This window comes from Centroberyx affinis, unplaced genomic scaffold, assembly GCF_046629955.1.
Source record: "Centroberyx affinis isolate AG114_WGS23_722 - 3 ecotype Tasmania unplaced genomic scaffold, CSIRO-AGI_Caff_v1 ptg000027l_1, whole genome shotgun sequence".
Lineage (NCBI taxonomy): Eukaryota > Metazoa > Chordata > Actinopteri > Beryciformes > Berycidae > Centroberyx > Centroberyx affinis.
Window position 1 is genome coordinate 78757 of NW_027278741.1, and position 20390 is coordinate 99146.

The following is a 20390-nucleotide window of genomic DNA, read 5'->3' on the forward strand; positions in this document are numbered from 1 at the left end:
TGTGTTCATAGTCTTTTAACAAGCATGTAATTGGTGATGAGCTGTGGCCTATTTGGTTCTGTGACACCAAATACAAAAGCCAACTCGGTCAAAGCCAAACGGTCCTGTAAGTCATTATAATGAGAAACTTTCTCAAAATAATGAGTTAGTATCTTTGAGATACTAAGTGATTATTTTGAGAAAGTTTCTCATTATTTTGAGATACTAAGTGATTATTTTGAGAAAGTTTCTCATTATTTTGAGATACTAAGGCATTATTTTGAGATACTAAGGCATTATTTTGAGAAAGTTTCTCATTATTTTGAGAAAGTTTCTCATTATTTTGAGAAAGTTTCTCATTATTTTGAGATACTAAGGCATTATTTTGAGATACTAAGGCATTATTTTGAGATACTAAGGCATTATTTTGAGAAAGTTTCTCATTATAATGACTTACAGGACCGTTTTTTCCATCACACTGGCAGAAATGGGCTTCCATAGTATTCTGTGGCTCTACATGTGCGGTATATTATTGTGACCAACAGACAACTGACAGTGACTCATAGTAGTTGCTGGACAGCTAAAAGTGCAAGTTTAGCATCGAACTTGGCCAAAATACTAGTTGTAGGTTGTAACTAGCCAAAACAAGACCTGAAGTGTGTTGTGTTTTTGAGTGAGATGTTTCTTTAAATATATAGAGGCGGGTGCGTGATGACGACATACGGGGAACTGGTCCAATAGGATAGTCCATGGTCGTTGTGACAGGCCTGTTCACGTAGTTACCGCTTTGGGCGTAAAATAGATCTGTTAACGTTGCGGATAGTGTACAGTACCTGTTTACAACACTAACACCCAGCGTGTACCATTTTACAATTAGTTGTACCAGCGCAGGTTTGTGTGTGTGTGTGTGTTAATATGTACGAATCCCTATTGTGTCTGGTCTAAGGGCGTGTTTCTCTCTGCTGGAAGGTCTGTAGTACCGTAGGCGTAGTTTGCTAAGGAACTACTGGCCCGAGGTAAGATATCGAAAAAGTCATTGCTTGTACAAGACCGTTAATTTATAAATTAATCCATTCGGTGGTAAAAGTAAGTCATGTTCACAGTTTAGCTAAGTAGCACTGACTGCATGCACGACGGCACGTACTGATAGTAACGTTACGTTACCGTCAACAGGAAAGATACTACTACTAACTTGCACGTCAAAAACTCACTAGTTTAATTTGTTGGCATTGTGTGTTAGTTGGGTTGGTCTGTCTCTCATGAAAGTATAGAATAGTATGTTTTCCAGTAATTTGAGCAAGTCATCTGGTAATTCGAAATGGTATGTCTAGTCTATACTGTTTGTGATTTGCCCCCAACACATGCCTCTTATGTGGACTGTCTGATTCAAAAATATGTCGGTGTGATATTGCGTTGCTTATCTGCATTATATGGAAAAGTAGATCCCTGTCAGAACATATTATAAGATCTTTTAAGACTCGTTCGGGTCTTCAGTTAAATTCGGCATACGTATAATCCCCCAAGCAGCACTTATTTCACTAAATTTTAAACTTTTACTATTGGTACACACTGCTCGCTAACGCCCACCGCGGTGCGTGTCCAAGAGGAAGAAGACGGTGTGAATAACAGGCGACCCCGTTATAAACGTTGAAATTTCATTGAAATAATAGCCGCTTGGTGGGCTATATGAATGCCGAATCTACCCGAAGACCAAGTCGAGCTATAAACGCTCTTAAAATATGTACTACCACCCGTGTGTCTTTGTCGTTAAGCAAGGCAACATTAAACAGTCAGATTTTTGAATAGAGTTTGGTTACACTTTTCTTCCATGCAAGAAAGAACGCATCGTATCAAGGCTAGTCTGTGATTGATCTTGTCTACGCAGGGGAACTCATTTCTCCTTGGTCTAGAAAGTTTAGCAAACTTGCAAACTGAAGCTCCAGCAACAAAGCTACTGAAGAGATTGTGGGTATTAGGAATGTTTAATGGGTGTTTCCTTTGAATTTCATCACCCATTGTATGCTGATATCACTATAACAATATTATCTCTTATGCTGCGTTCCAGAGATGTCGGAAAGTTGTAAACTCCGGCTTCCTACTAGGTAAAATGCAATGGAACGCCCCTTGAAGTCAAATTCCATGTAGGAAAAGATTTCTCAACCCAGAGGCTTCCTAGATGCAGTTATCCAACGGCACATCGACATGGCAGAAAACACAGCATTACTTTTACCATGTTTATAGTCCTCGAAATACACGTTTGATTTAGCAAGACAGCATCACATGACCTCAAATCTATCAAAACACCTGTGAGCTAAAATGGTTAAGTATACAAATTGGAACTGAAGTCGCTAATAGTTAAAGTTGCTGCAGTAGAGCAGTGATTCTCAACTTTTTTCATATCAAGGACCCATAATTTAGTCCACATTAGGTCCACGGACCCCAATTTGGTGAGATTTTGTCTCTCAAACCCAAATCTAAGAATATCTATTGTTAGCTATGTATGATTTTGTCCAGAATGCCATGACTGTATTGTAGGTAGAGAGATAACAGTGAAACTATGATCAAAACAGTCATTCTTCTACATTCTCTAACTGTGTTCACTTCTTGTAAATTAAATAATAGTGAAGTTTAACAATTGATCAACTCCCTCAAGGACCCCTGGTGGTCCCCGGACCCCACGTTGAGAATCACTGCAGTAGAGTGTTGGAGTATGCTAAGTAGCTAGCTAGATATTATTGACATGACATTCGCTGTTGCGTGGGGAACAGGATTTTATGTTGGCCAAAAGAAAATCTCATCCATGTTTCTCTCCTGGCTTTTCTGAGCATGACCACTGGAATGCACGGAGGTTGTAATTACGACCTACCGGCTGGGAATTTGCGATTTCTGGCTTTGAATTGAACGCAACATTTATTTTCCACTCACCCAGCTTCAAGCTAATTGACGCCTACTTCACAAACACTGAAGGAACCACAGCTCCGCTCTCTATTTTCTTCCCCTGACCTTCAAGTCTCCACCTGTGGCCTTGACCTGTTTTGGTGGGGGTGAGTCAGCGCTATGGAGGAGAAGGCCAGATCCTTCCTGGGGAAGTTTGTGGAGGAGTTCCCCGCCGCTCTTGAGCAAGGCAGCCCCCTGCCCGTCAACCCCCTGAGCCGCAGGGTCAGCCTGGAGGAGCTGCGTGGAGAGAGCCTGGAGCTGGGCCAGAGGCTGCTGGCCGCCAGGTACGACTGGAGGGGAGGTGTGTGTGTGTGTGAGTGTGTGAGTGAGTAAGAGGGAGGTACTGAGTGTGTGAGAGTGCATGTGTGTCTGTAAAGCCTTGGTCACACTAGATGATTTTCACCCTGATTCGAAGCCCTAGTTGAATCAGGGCTTGTCGGAGGTGTTTTTGGTGGTGGGGGGAGGGGGGGGGGGGTGCTCAGGCCCGACAATCAGTACAGATTATTCTGTAGTGTGAACGGGCTCAAAACTGCCGACTCGGCCTCCAATGGGAGTTTAGATACAGGGGGAAGAAAAAGAGAATGAAACCGGAAGAGAAGTTGATAGTTGACATCAGTAAGATTCCCAACTCCACCTGCTCCACTCCTGATAAGTTGCTATGTGAGGAATAAATCTCATAAAATGGTATAAAATATTGCATTGAAAAGTCCTAGATATTTTGTTTTCTTTAAGATATGAAATTGATACTGGACTCTGATTTGTTCTGACTTGACTTGCTGTTCTACATTTAGACTTGAGACTTGACTTTAATGACATGGACTTGACTTGGTAATCTACATTTAGACTTGAGACTTGACATTAATGATTTGGACTTGACATGAACATGACTTGGTAATCTACATTTAGAGTTGGTACTTGACTTGATATCAGAATAATAACGCCAGAGCTCAGACATAGAAGGGCCACAATATGATTCTTCGCAGTTATGATTAGATATATTTTGTGATACAGTATTTATTAACCAGTACACAGGATTAGATGTCACAATCTTTTGTGACATAATCCAGGATGAGCATTCTTACAGAAGCCCAGCTCAGACGTCAAAAACAATGACGCTTTTTGGCATTGGAAATTAACGCATGAATCAAACATTTTGTTCAGCGATTCTCTTAGTTCCAGCAACACTGTGCTACCGCAGCACTTTGCTGTTAACAAGTGGAGTTTTTAAGAGTCAGAGATTCACTGTCCAACCATGCACACCGTCCAACCCCGGCACCCGGAAAGCACTAGCGCACTTGTTATTGTCATATATCGCTCGCTTGCTGTTTGTCGTTAATTTGGCTGCAGCAAATGAACTGAAATGATATCCCTTAGTGAAGAGATATCAAAACAAATGAATGAATAAAATGCTATGCCCGGTGGTCTTCATTTATAGGCTTGATAGAGAAAAGCATGGGGATTTGGAGGGAAGAACGTTGATTTTAACCCGTCTTTGATTTTATTTCCCGCTTCTGATAGGTGACCTACTATCATACGCTTGGCTGTAATGTTAGTGCAGGATTAAACGGTGCTATTTACACTATCCTCCCCGTCTCATGTGTGCGTGTGTGGTTGCATTCCTCACATTCCCGACAGTTCCTCTCCTGCCCTGCTCTCACATGCATGGCTGGCTTTGCTGTGAACTACAAGCCGCGGGGACAGGGCAGAGTTAAAGTTACAGTGAGACTAAATTAGAAAGCTGTAGTAGACTTGAGAAATGATAGGTGCTGAGTTTGAACATTACAGGAACGTTACATTTAACACTGTTCAATATCAATCTGTGATGAATGCATTCATCACAGCAAGTGTTGTAATTTACCACTTTCCCCTCAAACATCATGGAATTTAGAGAGGTGTATTCCAGACAGGGAAAGACAGGGAATTTGATCGATTCTGTGGGGAAGTAAGGGAATATCAGGGAATTTCACATTCATTGCATGAGATGGTTTTTAATAAGGCTGGGCGATATGATAATCGTAAGGATTTTCTCTATCAATATATATCACGATATGGTTCATGTATGCAAAATCACGTTAAATAATCAAATGAATGTTTATCTCATTGAACCGAATGGTGATGTTAGGTGTGATGTCAAACGAAACAGAAATATTCAAATAATATTCCTACCATACCTCATTTTATGAGAGTTTTTAAGTTAAATTTGCTTGTCATCATCAATTTAGGCAGCAGAAATGTGTGTCACAATATTAAAATATCTTCATATCATCACGATATGATTCCACTGAAAGACGATAAACGATAATATTGAATTATGGCCCAGCCCTAGTTTTTAGCTCAGCTGCATTAGAAACAAGACTGAGAAAGAACATTAACAAACCAAGAAGGAAGAACATTTTCAGGTCATGGAAGCGCTACAACTTGGTTATGGAAAGTCATGGAATTTTAACATTAGGGCCACAGTGGGATGAAAGATGCCTCTGTTTTTATTACATAAATATTATCTAAAAATGCCGTTATTGCAACTGCAAACTGTCCAAATGAATGTCATTCAGCCTAACATCTAAAATTATATTCACAGGAGGAAAATGACCATTAATTATTTGGTAATGTGACTCATCAGAAAATATGTCGAGATCTATACGGACTACATCAAGCCTTAGTCGGTTTGTTCTAGGCCGTAAAGGAAGGATCAGCTTGTGTGCTCTCTGTTCTGCTTGCACTCTTCCTCTCAGAGGTACTTCCTGTCAGAAAACTAACTTCCTGTCTGCAGAAGCACCATTGTTCTCCCCGCTTCCTGCCTTTCTCGCTCCCGCTCTCCTCTGCGGCAGAGAGCTAATTCTGGACAAAGGAGCGATAGAGCTGACATGATTTCACATTTATAAAAGGCATCGACCACCTGTGCTCTGATAGTCATCGATTGGGCCAAGTCATGTTTTATCCGTCCTTGGGTGTGTGTGTGTGTGTGTGTGTACTTTGGTCTCGATATTAGGGATGGGACGATATATCGGAATTCAATATATCGCGATACAAAAATGTGACAATACGTATTGTGGGGCAGAAAAATGAATCGCGATATTAGCTCCATTTTATTCTGCTGTAGTAATCACAAATGAGACAGCTTGACCATCACAATTTCACAAGCTCTCTATCCAAATTATATTATTGTCACTTTGTAATGACATTTTTAAATTGTTGTTTACATTCTAGCAGCCAATGGCATCGCTAGAAAGATTTGTGGCTCAGAAATAAACAGAATTCTGCACAGTCAGACTTTATTTATTACATCGTATCGTGGTTGTATAAAATCATCAACCCCATATCGCGTATGGAATCGTATCGTGAGATAAGCATGTCGTCCCATCCCTGCTTGATAAGTTTGGAAATTGCACAAAATAGTTTGGAAAATTATGGAAAAATATTGCCGTTAACTCCCAATATACGACTACACCACCTTCCGTCATCTAACACAGTGGTTCTCAACGAGGGGTCCGAGGACCACCAGGGGTCCTTGAGGGGGTTCCAGGGGGTCCCCAGCAAACTGATGAATTGTTAAACTTCAGCATTTAATTTACAAGAAGTTGAAACCATTAGAGAATGTAGAAGAATGACTGTTTTGATCATAGCTGCACTGTTATCTCTCTACCTACAACAGAGACAGTCATGGAATTCTGGACAAAATCATATCTAGCAATAAAAGATATTTTCAGATTTGGGTCCGAGAGACAAAATCTCATCAAATGGGGGTCCGTGGCTCTAATGTGGACTAAATTAGGGTCCTTGATATGAAAAAGGTTGAGAATCCCTGATCTAACATATACTGTATGTTTGTTGTGAAGAAGAACCTTCATCTAAAAGACTGATATGCTGCAGCTGTTCCTCCTTGTGTTTGCTTGGTTCAGGGACGCCCCCGCAGGCCTCAGCGCCCTCCTGTGCCGGGCCGCGCTGTCGGAGCTGCTGCAGAGCGACCTTTCACCTTTCCACTGCCCCCAGGAGGCCGAGGCCAACCAGGACGAGGAACAGGAAGCGGTCTGTAAGTGTTTCCCCCCCCCCACCCCCCCACGATGTTAAACACAGGCTGATTATCAAATCCAGGAATGCAGGGTGGATACTTGGATACCACTCCCAAGTTGTCTTGGGATATAGACAGAGTTCAGGGTTCCCACGGTCATGGAAAACCTGGAAGAGTCATGGAATTTCAAAATCTCGTTTTCCAGGCCTGGAAAAGTCATGGAATTAGTAAAATCCTTGAAAGGTTTGTAAAAGTCATGGAATTTTGTTGTGTGTAATGAAATTAATTGTTACAGTAATCTTCCGTGGATAACCTTCAAATTTATTTTCTGTAGCTGCTGACATAACGTCAACATCGGACACACCTCTTCATATTGGATTTTAGTGCGTCTTCTATTTTTTATAAATATTTTTATGGAAAATTCATGATTTTCTTTCAATAGCTTCCATGTAATGTGACCCACTGACTCCAAATCAGTACCAGAAATTATTACTATACAGGCCATATCGGACACACTTCTTCATTTTGGATTTTAGTGCGTCTTCTATTTTTTATAAATATTTTTATGGAAAACGCATGTTTTTTTTTCAATAGCTTCCATGTGAGGCAGTGACTCCAAATCAATACCAGAAATTATTCCTACACTGGACAAATAGGACACACCTCTTTATATTGGATTTTAGCGCTTCTTGTATTTTATATTAATATTTTTATGGAAAATTCATGTTTTATTTCAATAGCTTCCATGTAATGTGATGCAGTGACTCTAAAGCGCTAAAATCCAATATAAAGAGGTGTGTCCTATTTGTCCAGTGTAGGAATAATTTCTAGTATTGATTCAGAGTCACCGCCTCACATTACATGGAAATTCTATTATGGATCCTTGAAAAGTCATGGAAAAGTTTTGAAATTTTATCCATGAAAATGTGTGGGAACCCTGAGAGTCGTGGTAACCTTTTAATACTGCCGGGTTAGAGATTTTGGCGGGAAGGAGACCTGCATTTTCCGGCTCACCGCTCGGAACATAAACTCTCCATTGAAAGTCAGACTAATGAAATTCTTTGAGGTGGGTTGGCAGCTCCTTAAGGCAGGTTGAGGCAGGTTTTACAGACTGTTGAGTAACATCCTCCCACACCACACTGGAATGATTTCTCTGCTCAGACATCAGATATAGAAATAGTAAAACATACTTACTAGCTGTGGTCTGGGAGGTTGATGTCAGATTTTTTAATGAAAGGCCAATATCAAACCCTTAAATTCCTGGACCATCTTTGTCAGATTTGCCAAAGCATTATCAAGCAAAAGTGTCAGAGTAACCTCAATTTATTTTGTTTGTATTCACTTAAAAGTTTACTTTTCATATTTTCCAAACTAAAAATCATTACTACTGTGGAATATAATTTGACTGATTTAAAGACGGAAACAATTACTCTAGTTTTAAGTTGTTTTATTTTAATCCGGGACAAATAATTACTAGTGGACCTTTGCAGCCACAGTGTGTGTGCTGCCTTCTTCTGGCAAACTGCTGAACTGTCAGTGGAGCTGATTCAGGAAGGAAAACAAAGGGCTTTCAGAGGACACATTCATAGTATAAAAAGACAAAAGATTGCAGGTTTTAATACCTTTGAGGTTAGAGAGTAACCTTAGTGAATTTCTATTGGTGTCAGAGTTTCTATTCATCTGGATGACCTACCTGACATCAAACATCCATCTGTCCAGATGAGCCTTGGTGGTCTAGGACAGTGATTCTCAACCTTTTTCATATCAAGGACCCTAAGTTAGTCCACATTAGGGCTACGGACCCCCATTTGATGAGATTTTGTCTCTCCGAACCAAATCTGACAATATTTTTATTGTTAGATATGATTTTGTCCTGAATTCCATGACTATCTGTATTGTAGGTAGAGAGATAACAGTGGAACTATGATCAAAATAGTCATTCTTCTACATTCTCTAATGGTTTCAAATTCCTGTAAATGAAATAATGCTGAAGTTTAACAATTCATCAATTTGCTGGGGACCCCCTGGAACCCCCTCAAGGACCCCTGGTGGTCCCCGGACCCCACGTTGAGAACCACTGGTCTAGGATACAGGCTTCAAACCTGCTGCTGCTTACCATTAAAGCAGTAATCAGCAACATTTTCAATAGTGATTCAGCCTATTTCCAGTTCATGAAAACCTCTACATTTGCTGTTCCAAACACCCGGGGTCTGGTAGCTCTTTAATTTCTGTTCCAGTTTGTTTGGAATAAACAGAAGAAGACCTACACCCACACCACAACAAACTCACGCAATGACAGTTTAGCACCAACAATGTCTCCAATACCGAAAAACAAGGCTCTCAGGGATTACCGCTCTGTTTCATCTTCTCCTCAGTGCTCCAGTCAGAGCCGGTCCAGCGTCTCTTCCTCAACAAGCTGATAAAAGTGGCACTGGCCTGGCATGAAAACCTCCCCGAGCTCCCCGCCGCCTCCCCCCGGTTCCCCCGCTGCTCGGTTCACGCCATCAAGAACACGAGGAGGAAGATGGAGGACAAGCACGTGGCCCTGGCCGAGTTCAACCAGCTCTTCGGCTTCCAGGTAGGAGAGTCGCTGTGGGAGATAAGACATCATTGTATCTGCCGTCCTTCATGTAACCCCCAAAAACTGGTTCTTACTGGCTTCTTTGTATCCGTGGGTCCGTCAAAAGTCATTTCAATACTATAAAATTAAGTACAACATTCAGTGATATTAAGTCGAATACCTTGGAGTAGGCTAGTTTCACCAAAAGATGTGAATGGCAGTAGTCAGTTCTTATGCTGTATCATATTACTTGCACTTTCAGTTCTAAAACAAGCAAATAGTAAACATGTTGTCCCCCACCAGTGATGTAGTTCCACCCTTGGGTCAGTCAGTGACTGCTGAGTGTACTTGAAATATGAGTGAAATTGTATAAGCATTTTGGTATGGGACAATGAAAGGACAGATTGACCATATATTTCTGTTGCCTACTCTCCTCAGAATTAGGCTTACAAGTTATAACTTGAAATGTAGTAACTGTAATTGTCCTGTTTTTACTCAATACAGTACAAAATATAAGAACTATAATACGCAATAAATACAATCCGTACATTACACAATGTACACTACAATACAATTTATAATACAATATAACATCACAGCACATATATACAACACCAGGAGCGTGAGTGTTATGAATAATATAAATGCTAAATGATAAGTGATATATGGTATTGCACAGTAGGTAAGTGGTAATATGATATAAGTAGTCAACACTGAGGCACAGTGGTAGTGCAGTGATGATGCAATAACAGTACAACAGTCCAACAACTGGACAATAACTACAGTGTCTTGTGGTTAGAGGTTTGCCCAAAAATTCTCCATTGACTCTCACTTCAACACATCAACCCAGTCTGATGTCTCCAAGTGTGTAGCGTGTGTAGACTGTTATGTTACCTATGATAACTTTAACTGGATTGCTTTACCACTGAGTCCCCATTCATTGTCCCCCACATTGTATGATAACTTTAACTGTATTGCTGTACCACTGAGTCCCCATTCATTGTCCCCCACATTGTATGATAACTTTAACTGTATGACCTGCTTTACCACTGAGTCCCCATTCATTGTCCCCCACATTGTTTGATAACTTTAACTGTATGACCTGCTTTACCACTGAGTCCCCATTCATTGTCCCCCACATTGTTTGATAACTTAAACTGTATGACCTGCTTTACCACTGAGTCCCCATTCATTGTCAATGCCGCCCCCTAGTGCCACAAAGTCAACATTACAGTGTGACTACCGAACGAACGAACGAACGGACGGAGACCGATCCATAGTCCCCCCTTTGGTGGGGGACAAAAAGCATGTTTTACCCATTTGAAACGTCACTTTATTTCCTCTCTCTCTACCAGGACGGGGTGGACCGCGGCTACTACGCCGTGTTCGACGGCCACGGCGGGGTGGACGCCGCCACCTACAGCGCCGCCCACCTCCACGTGGCGCTCAGCCAGCAGGAGGCGCTGCAGAGCGACCCGGCCGCAGCTTTCAAAGCCGCCTTCAAACGCACCGACGACATGTTCCGAGGCAAAGCTAGGAGAGAGGTACCGAAGCATATATTGGAGATCCACAGCTCTAACCAGTAATCCCTTAAAATAACCTTACGTTCACACTCATTTAGATTAATTCACCCCTTAATTCATGCGAAATCCCCTTAAAATGAGTAAAGGGAGTTATCTCTACGAACCAGTAATCCCTTAAAAATCACCTTACATTTACATTAATTCACCCCTTAATTCATGCAAAATCCCCTTAAAATGAGTAAAGGGCGTTATCTCTATGAACCAGTAATCCCTTAAAATAACCTTACTTTTACGCTCATTTAGATTAATTCACCCCTTAATTCATGCGAAATCCCCTTAAAATGAGTAAAGGGAGTTGTCTCTACGAACCAGCAGTCCCTAAAATCACCTTACATTTACATTAATTCACCCCTTAATTCATGCAAAATCCCCTTAAAACAAGTTAAGGGAGTTATTCATGGAGGAGACCCCATCAAAACCACTTTAAACACCCCTTAATGTTTGACTGCTTACTTTCTAATTTAATGTGAAATTCGTGGAGACAGGATTTCAATTAATAACTTATTAATAACCCTTGTAATGTTTATGTAAAGAGAAATTAAGGACATTTCAGGGATAAAATTAAGGGGGTTGGTTTCGTAGTGTATTAATGGAGAACCCATTGAAACGTCCTTAAACACCCCCTTAAGTTTTGACTGCTTACTTTCTAACATAATGAAAAATTCAGGGAGACAGGAATTTTCCATTAATAACTCATTAATAACCCTGTAAACCTAATTTCTAGTATCTCCATGAACCAACCCATGAATAAATCCCTTAAAAACCCATGATACTAACCTTACTTTTTTAAAGCTGTGTTATTTTTAGTGGATAATTAATGTTTATGTCATGGAGAAATGAAGGACATTTCAGGGATAAAATGAAAGGGTTTGGGTTTCGTAGTGTCTCTAAATATGCACCTCAGCCTCAGTCTCAGCAGAGTTTAACAGACATGGTAGACATGGTTATTTTCTGTGTGTGTGTGTGTGTGTGTGTGTGTGTGTGTGTGTGTGTGTGTGTTGTCAGCGTCTGCGGAGCGGCAGCACGGGCGTGGCCGCACTGCTGCAGGGCCAGGACCTGACCGTGGCCTGGCTGGGAGACTCCCAGGCCATGCTGGTCAGACGGGGACAAGCTGTAGCACTCATGGACCCCCATAAACCAGACAGAGAGGTGGGCACATCACACACACACACACACACACAGGAGTGGAATGTACCTGGAATGTCATGGAATGTTGTATTAAAGACAAGGAAAGTCAGGGAATTTGATCAATTTGGGGATTCTATTATCAGGACATTTTGCAAATGAAACACTACAGAAATATAGCAGAATGTATTTTATTTTTAATACTTTTTTATTGTCATCATATCATTTCGTACATCTTACCCATGTTATATAGCCTATGTAGTGATGACAACATTTTTTTTTTTTGACATGAGTTTTTAATGACGTGAGTAGGTGTGTCACAGTGACACATCATAATAACAATCAATCAATATGACAATAATTTAAGATAAATAATGACAATATGTACAGGTTTAAATTATTACAGTATGTTGTAGTAATTTTGAATTTATAGAAAAACATCTTTGATCCTATTTCATATTTGAAAATCTGCCTGCTGTATTCCATAAATCCATAAGTTTTTATTATATCAAAATTTCCCACCTTCCTCAACAACAGAAAGCTAAGATAAAGACAAAAAAAAAAATATACACAGTACTGTGCAAAGGTCTTAGGCACCCTAGAGTTTTTATATAAATTTCTTAGAGGTCTTAGATGTTTATTTGTTTTCTGCATTAGTGTGTCAGTAAACTGCTGTTTATTGTACATTTTTGATATTCAGAAACTTTTCATTTCATTAGTTTTGAAAGCATCTTCGCTTTATGGATATCTTTGACATATGCCTAAGACCTTTGCACAGTACTGTGTATATATATATATATATATAAAAAAAAGAAAATGCAATGCCTTACTCAAAGTAAGGTACATGTAGTGCTCCCCTAAGTGACTGTCAGCCCTAATATGGAGAACCACAATCCAGTAGCTTCAATTCATTATTCAAATGTATTAGAATGTATTTTCCAGTTTGTTTCAAACATTTATTGCATTAGATGGTTTTCTGTAGTGGAAACCAGACTGTCTTTAGAACCTCTTTAGAAACACATTAACAAACCAGGAAGAGGAGTTTTAGCCGATAGACACGCTCCTACTTGGTTACGGAAAATCATGGAAAAGTCATGGAATTTCACATCGGAGCCGCGGTCGGAACCCTGACACACACACTACCAACTGTAACCAGATTTAGCCCGGGAACAGCTGTCCCAAACCAATGCAGAAGATGAGGGAGAAACCATAATTTCATCATTTTGTTTTTTGTCCTCCAAGCTCTCTCAGCTTTTATGGATGTTGAAGTTTGGGATGAGTAGGCGTCAGTAATAAGCTAAAAAAAAAAGCCCTATACGCACAGGACCAGTATTATGTGATGATGACCTCATGTAATTGAAGAATGACTCCCAACCCCAGTATTTCATGAAACGCATTAACATGGGACAATGAAAATTGCTGAAAATTTTTAGGAATTCAGCAAAACAAAACCTGAAATTTGCACCAAATATGAATTCAAAACCTCCCTCTATAGATTCCGCTAAGCCTCCATTTTTCATGGCAGGTGGAAGATGGAAATTGCTCGTGTAGAAGAAGAAAAAGTAATTGCGCACTCAAATAAACATGTCTTCTCTCACGAATTATGCAGACAGAGTTTGATTTGCACGGGTTAGATTTTGTATTATCAGGGAACTCTGTCTTCACCAAAACGTGGCTGGAAGTTTTCCTTGACATGGCAGATTTGTGACGGGATTAAAATCCCCCGACGATGTCCGTAGCGATTCCAAATCACCGGATAATCCCCAGATAATGTTAGTCCCGTGTGAATAAGGACTAAAGACTCATTCTCCCATTCTCCCTGTCCCCCACCACCCAGGATGAGAAACAGAGGATTGAGGATCTGGGCGGCTGCATCACCTTCATGGGCTGCTGGCGTGTTAACGGGACCTACGCTGTATCCAGAGCTATAGGTGAGTCAGCCTCAACCAACAAGAACACAGCAGAATGCATCAGGGGGGGGATATGATCTGTGTGACATTCACGTTTTCATTTTGGGAACACCATACCTCCTCTAATAGTGGCCGGTAGTCAATTAAAAGCCGGGTCTCCGATAATGGCCGGGGCCCAAATACAGGCCGGAGAAAAAAACAAAGGAAAAAACAAAGGTGGATACCGGTACTCCTGGTGCCTGTTATATAATGTAACTGTAGTTTGTAGTAACGTACAAGTGCCACAAGATGGCAGTATGCTACAAGACCGGCGGAAGTCTCTGGAGCATGCCGTCGTCGATTACCGTAATTATCATAATGCGTTGCAGTAACAAAAAAACAGCTACCTAACGAACCCCAACAGAAGCAGATCAGAAAACAAGGAGGCTTCGTACTAAAATATGAGCAAATATACTTATCAAACAGAGGGAATTAGAAATAAAGGCCTGTCTCTAATATAAGCCTGCTTCCAATAAAGGCCTGGTACCCTCTGCAGTTGAGGTAAATAAAGGCCCGGGCCAATATTAGAGGAAATACGGTATGTGTGGTGTTCTGTTAGAGGTTCCCCATGCGACAACGCCATATCAACAATGTTTGGTACTTTCCCTGTGAAAAGGTCTGGTTCATTTTGCTTCTCTGGTATCAGTTTGTGGAACCCCTGCAAATTAAAAAAAATTCCCAGCAAAGCCGTCCATTATTTTGGAACAAACGGAGAAATAGCCGTTATTAAAGGAATAGTTCACCCAAAAATGAAAATTCAGTCCTTATCTACTCACCCCCATGCCAGCTGAAACTCAGGTGAAGTTTGTTAGTCCATATAACACTCCTGGAGCTTCCCAGTAGAACTCCGTAGCAGCCTTCTCCAAAACAACTGAACTCTTTGAGGACCGATCTTTAGAGTTCCAAAAATAACAAAAAAACTAACTATAAAATAACTCCATACCTCTCGCGAAGCATAATCCAAGTCTTCTGACGCCCTGTGAGTGGGGAAAAAACTGAATCTGATCCATTATTTAATGCACATCCAGGTGATTTTGACCAGAAGCCCTACGTGTCCGGAGACGCCGACTGCTCCACGACCCGCCTGGCCGGGGACGAGGACTACGTGCTGCTGGCCTGCGACGGCTTCTTCGACACGGTGAAACCCTCGGAGGTCCCGCGGCTGGTCCTCGAGGCGCTCCGGCAGCCCGGCGACCCCGAGGGAGGCGGGGACGCTCCGGCGGGACCGTCCGAGGACGCCCCGGGACAGCGCGTCGCTCAAAAGCTGGTGGCCCACGCCAAGGCGGCCGGTTCTAACGATAACATCACGGTGATGCTCGTGTTCCTCCGCCCGCCCCAGCAGCTGCTGGCCGCGGACGCCGCCGCAGAGACCGCAGAGGACTCCCAAGAATCACCGGGGCAGTGAGGGAGGAGGCGCGCCACCCAGACTGCACTGTGCCAAGCTACTGACTGAGCATTTCTCAGCCTTTGTTTTTTTTTTTTTGTTTCCTGGTGCTAATCCAGACAGCTTACAGACTGACAAAGCTAATATGATACTTAGCCCAAACAAAATGGTTTAACACAGCAGCTACCAGTTAGGGTGCGTTCATACTATTCCACTCTTTTTGGAGTAGTGCTGCCTCAACCGCATTTTAAAGGAATAGTTCACCCAAAAATGAAAGTTCTGTCATCATCTCCTCACCCTCATGCCAGTTGAAACACAGGTGAAGTTTGTCCATATAACACACAGGGAGGTTGCCAGCACAACTCCATAGCAGCCTTCTCCAAAACAACTGAAGTCAGTGGGGACCAGTTCTTCAGAGTTCCAAAAAGACCTACAGTATATTTACACCATCATTTAGTGCAAATCTTAACAGCTGATGGATTTGCAGCAAATAATGGTGTATAGGTCTTTCTATTCACAGTGTGATTGTTTGGCTGTTTTTGTTTTGGAACTCTAAAGAACAGGTCACATTTCACCTGTGTTTCATTTGGCATGAGGGTGAGTAGATGATGACAGAATTTTCATTTTTGGGTGAACTATTCCTTTTAAGCTGATGATTTCAAAAAGCGGGTTACACGATGCACACTTGGCAGAAACTCTCCATACTGACTCTTCATGATCGGAGTAACCGCTACTACCAACTTTTCTACCGCTGCTTTCTCCGTTTTCATTCTGCCAGCTGTGTACGAACCACAAAACCCGGCCTCCTCTTCATTGTGATTGGTCAGCGAACGATCTCCGCTCTGCCCAAAAAGACACCAGGTTAGAGCTCCTTTCCATTCACCTGCTCCCCATTGGCTTTAATGTAGAAGAGGCACTGGCAGTTTCAAAATAGTGGAATAGTGTGAACGTGCCCTTAGCCACCAAGATATAATAATGTATTGGCTATTGTATGTAGTCAATACGGACACTAGGTGGCTCTGAATTCTATCAAATCCAGCTCTATTGCTTTTGTATGACTTTTCAAAGAAATCATGGTGTTCTATTATTAAGTTATTAAGTACTGATTGACTCATTTGATACTGACTTTTTCAAAGGGCTTTGTGTTTTTTTTTGTTTTTCTTGGAACCAAGCACTCAAATGACTGAAGAATTCTTTCAGTCTTTTGAGTGATAGCACTCAATGTATTCCATTACTTACAGTATGTCTGAGAGAAGGATACCATCCTTCTACATGTTTATCAACAATCAAGAGTTTCATTTCAAAATGACGTGTTCACCATCCTACTTATCTATCTACTTTGAAGGTAGAACATAATTTGAACTATTGCTGAGGTTGTCATATCTTTCATATCACATGCCTTCGCTTCTGATAATAACAGGGTTCCTACGCAGGTCTGGAAAGTCTGGAAAAGTATTAAAAATGAATTTGATCATTTCCAGGTCTTGAATAGTTTGGGAATTTGAAAAAATGTCTGGAAAAGTATGGAAAATGTTGCGGTTCAGGTCTGATACACACATAATTCTAGCTTTTATATTGTAGAGCCACTTTGAGTCCACAGTTTTTGTTGATGTGAAGAATAATGTTCAGATAGAGGGACGCTCTTATTACCCAGCCGCTGTCAGCATGCATTATATCAAATACCCACCAAAATCAAATCCGGTCAAGAACATAGGGTCTGGGAAAAATATGGAATTTTAAAATAGAAACCGTGTAGGAACCCTGCCAATCATCTCACAATCTTCATCTATACAGTGATATGACCTAGTTAGCAGGGGCAAGATGTCTATCTGCGTAAATCATATTGAACACCAGACAAAATCTTCAAAACAAATCAAGGGTCTGGAAAAAATATGGAATTTTTTAATTGAAAATGTGTAGGAACCCTGTAATACACTTAACCAGGAGAGTTTTTTCCCCTCAGAAATGGATGTATAGCAATTTGCAATGAAACCCTTGGTGAATGATTCTTCAGTGCCATAAAAAGAAAGCTCGTCTCCTCCTGTCCTGAACACTGTTACGACAGTCTGTGTTACCTTCAAGTGTCTCTTCCTCTGTATCAGTATTTCTGCTTCTTTCCCATATATCCTCTATGCATCGTCAGTGTTACATTTGATGCTTTTTGGATCGCACTGTGTTTTGTATCGGAACTCATCATGTGCCAAAAAAAAGTCTTACTAACTCCAATGCCATTTTTGCAGTGGGATACGATTCGCGTTGACATCATTAATGGACGTGATTTCGCTTATATCTCTTCTCATAAGTTACTTCTACAATGCATTTTTCAGTCATAACTCAATGAAATGCCTCTGTGTATCAATTATGATATTCACATTTTCATCCGATTCCACACAGATTATTATTTACATGGGGACCCACTGTATTATCCTGTTTCAGTGGAGAGTTTTAATGTCCAATAATGCTCTAAATGCTGTTTAAGAGGCTTTTCCGCCCTGATAAATATAAAATTGTGTGGGAAACACTGGATACTTGTAATTTTTTTGGTATGAAAATGGTCAAATTTACAGATATTGACACAAAATATCGGCTACTTCAATCCTAAAATATCAGTATTAGCCTTCAAGAAGTGATATCGGTTGAACCCTAATTCTATTTAGTATGACTGTTACAGGTATGCAACACTGTGTTACTTGCTGGAACATGACTGGAAATGAACAATGACTTAAGTTGCACTGAATATTATTGGATAGATGGATAGGAAAACCTGTTGATAAGATGGTTTGAAGTTTTAGTTTATTTCTGAAATTCACTGCTAGTTGTCGGGACCACACAGGAAGAACCAAATGATCTCGAGATCATGGAGCCACGATGAATTCATATTAATTTACCTTGTCTCTTATGCTTGGTATAGTTTATGTGAGAGAGCGTGACATTTTTGCCGTATTAAGGCTTTTTTTTTGTGTGTTTTATTTACTGGATAAGAGAATCTGACAGTATTAACCCTTTTGTGTTTTTTGTATACGGTTCTTAATGCCTCATTTTGGACATTCATGTCATGATGCAGTGGCTCTTTGAAATCTTTCAGCTGTATTGATTTCGGGATGTAACAATATCCTAATACTGTTCTGTTTTCTGGCTATCATTTTTGCCAACAAGATGATGTATTGTTAATATCCGAGTCTGAATTAAAACCAATATGAAATGAAAATGTGGAGGATGTGTGTATTGGTGGTCAGAGGGAAAGTGAACGAGTGTAAGTTCATCATACAGTGCAAACGACACTATTGAAGCAAATGTAAAATGAATGCTACTGTAAATGTCTTAACATACCATAGTTACAATGAGACAGACTGTGATAACAGTGAATTCTTGGTTATCACTGTAACCAACTCTATTCTTATATGACTCTTATTTGTAATGGTGAACTAAAGGCAATGCCGCTGAATGTAAGGAGTCATATACTATGTTATTTCAATGGGCCAGGACATTCTGGTCCATATTGTGACAAATCAGGTGGTTATACAAATCAAATGTATCATCAGCTTAAAGCAATATTCCACTTAGTTTTAACATGGGGGTTATTCAGCACTTGACCGCCATGAAAACCAGAATATAAACTAATCACCAAGATCAGATGCAGCTGGACGAGTTTGTAGCGTTCAGATTTTTACTTCCCATTCATTTGAATGAGGCCACGAAGATAACCTGAAAACTGACATTGAACACGTTGGTGAACTACTAAAGGAGTAAACACTCCGGAGTTCAAATAAAGCACTCCAAACATGCCTGATGTGAACAAGACTTTAAATCGGGAGCTGCTCCACAGACAATGAATAGGAGACTGATTTTGTAAACATACAGGATGCGAGCTTGAGGTTCAAGTCTCAGTTCTTGTTTGTGGCTTTGGGAAAGTGTTCACGCGAATCGAGACTATGAAATGAAACAGTTCATAAATAAAGCGGTATTTCCCTTTCACTGGTAAGCGGTGGTGGCTGATCATAAGGTCATCCAGTGAGAATATCAATGTGCCAAGAACTTGACTTTTTCACAGCAGAATATTTGAAAATTCACAACAGCCCTTTAAACAAGAACCTTTGACCTCAACATTTACTCCCCCTTATTTCTGTACTCTGAGAAAAGCATGAAAGAAACAGTGATTGTGCTCGGTACAATTGTCCCATTGACAAGTTTCCACTTCACCCAAGAATCAGAGTTTAAGTAGTTTGGGATCAGAGCTCACACAATAGGCTATTACGAGTCCTGCCAAGGCTCTTTGACCATCACACTCCATTAAAGGAATACACCAAGTTTTTGGTAGATTGCCCCATTGGTCAATTTAGCTATTAAAGAACATACACCAAAATCATCCATATGTCCCTGGTAGATCATTGGCTCCAGTGGTCCAAGCTAACACTTTAGTACTTTAGCATACACTATGTACTTTAGCATACACTATGTTGAGTGATAGTAGCTCCATGCTAACACTTTAGCATACACTATGTTCAGTGATAGTAGGCTCCATGCTAACACTTTAGCAGACACTATGTACTTTAGCATACACTATGTTGAGTGATAGTAGGCTCCATGCTAACACTTTAGCACAGTATGTTGAGTGATAGTAGGCTCCATGCTAACACTTTAGCATACACAATGTTGAGTGATAGTAGCTCCATGCTAACACCTTAGCATACAGTATGTTGAGTGATAGTAGGTCCATGCTAACACTTTAGCATACAGTGTGTTGAGTGATAGTAGGCTCCATGCTAACACTTTAGCATACAGTGTGTTGAGTGATAGTAGCTCCATGCTAACACTTTAGCATACAGTGAGTGATAGTAGCTCCATGCTAGCACTTCAGCATACA

At 40.7% G+C, this 20390-nt stretch overlaps 1 protein-coding gene across 1 annotated transcript; it reads left to right on the forward strand.

Moving 5' to 3' along the window:
- Positions 1 to 866: 866 nt before the first annotated feature.
- ppm1f (protein phosphatase, Mg2+/Mn2+ dependent, 1F) lies at positions 867 to 18712 on the forward strand. Its single transcript, XM_071515351.1, has 8 exons — positions 867 to 995; positions 2909 to 3200; positions 6816 to 6946; positions 9301 to 9503; positions 10841 to 11029; positions 12074 to 12217; positions 14031 to 14124; positions 15171 to 18712. The coding sequence occupies exons 2-8, from the start codon at positions 3037 to 3039 to the stop codon at positions 15545 to 15547; spliced, it is 1302 nt and encodes a 433-aa protein (XP_071371452.1). The 5' UTR covers positions 867 to 995; positions 2909 to 3036; the 3' UTR covers positions 15548 to 18712.
- The last annotated feature ends 1678 nt before the right edge of the window (positions 18713 to 20390 follow it).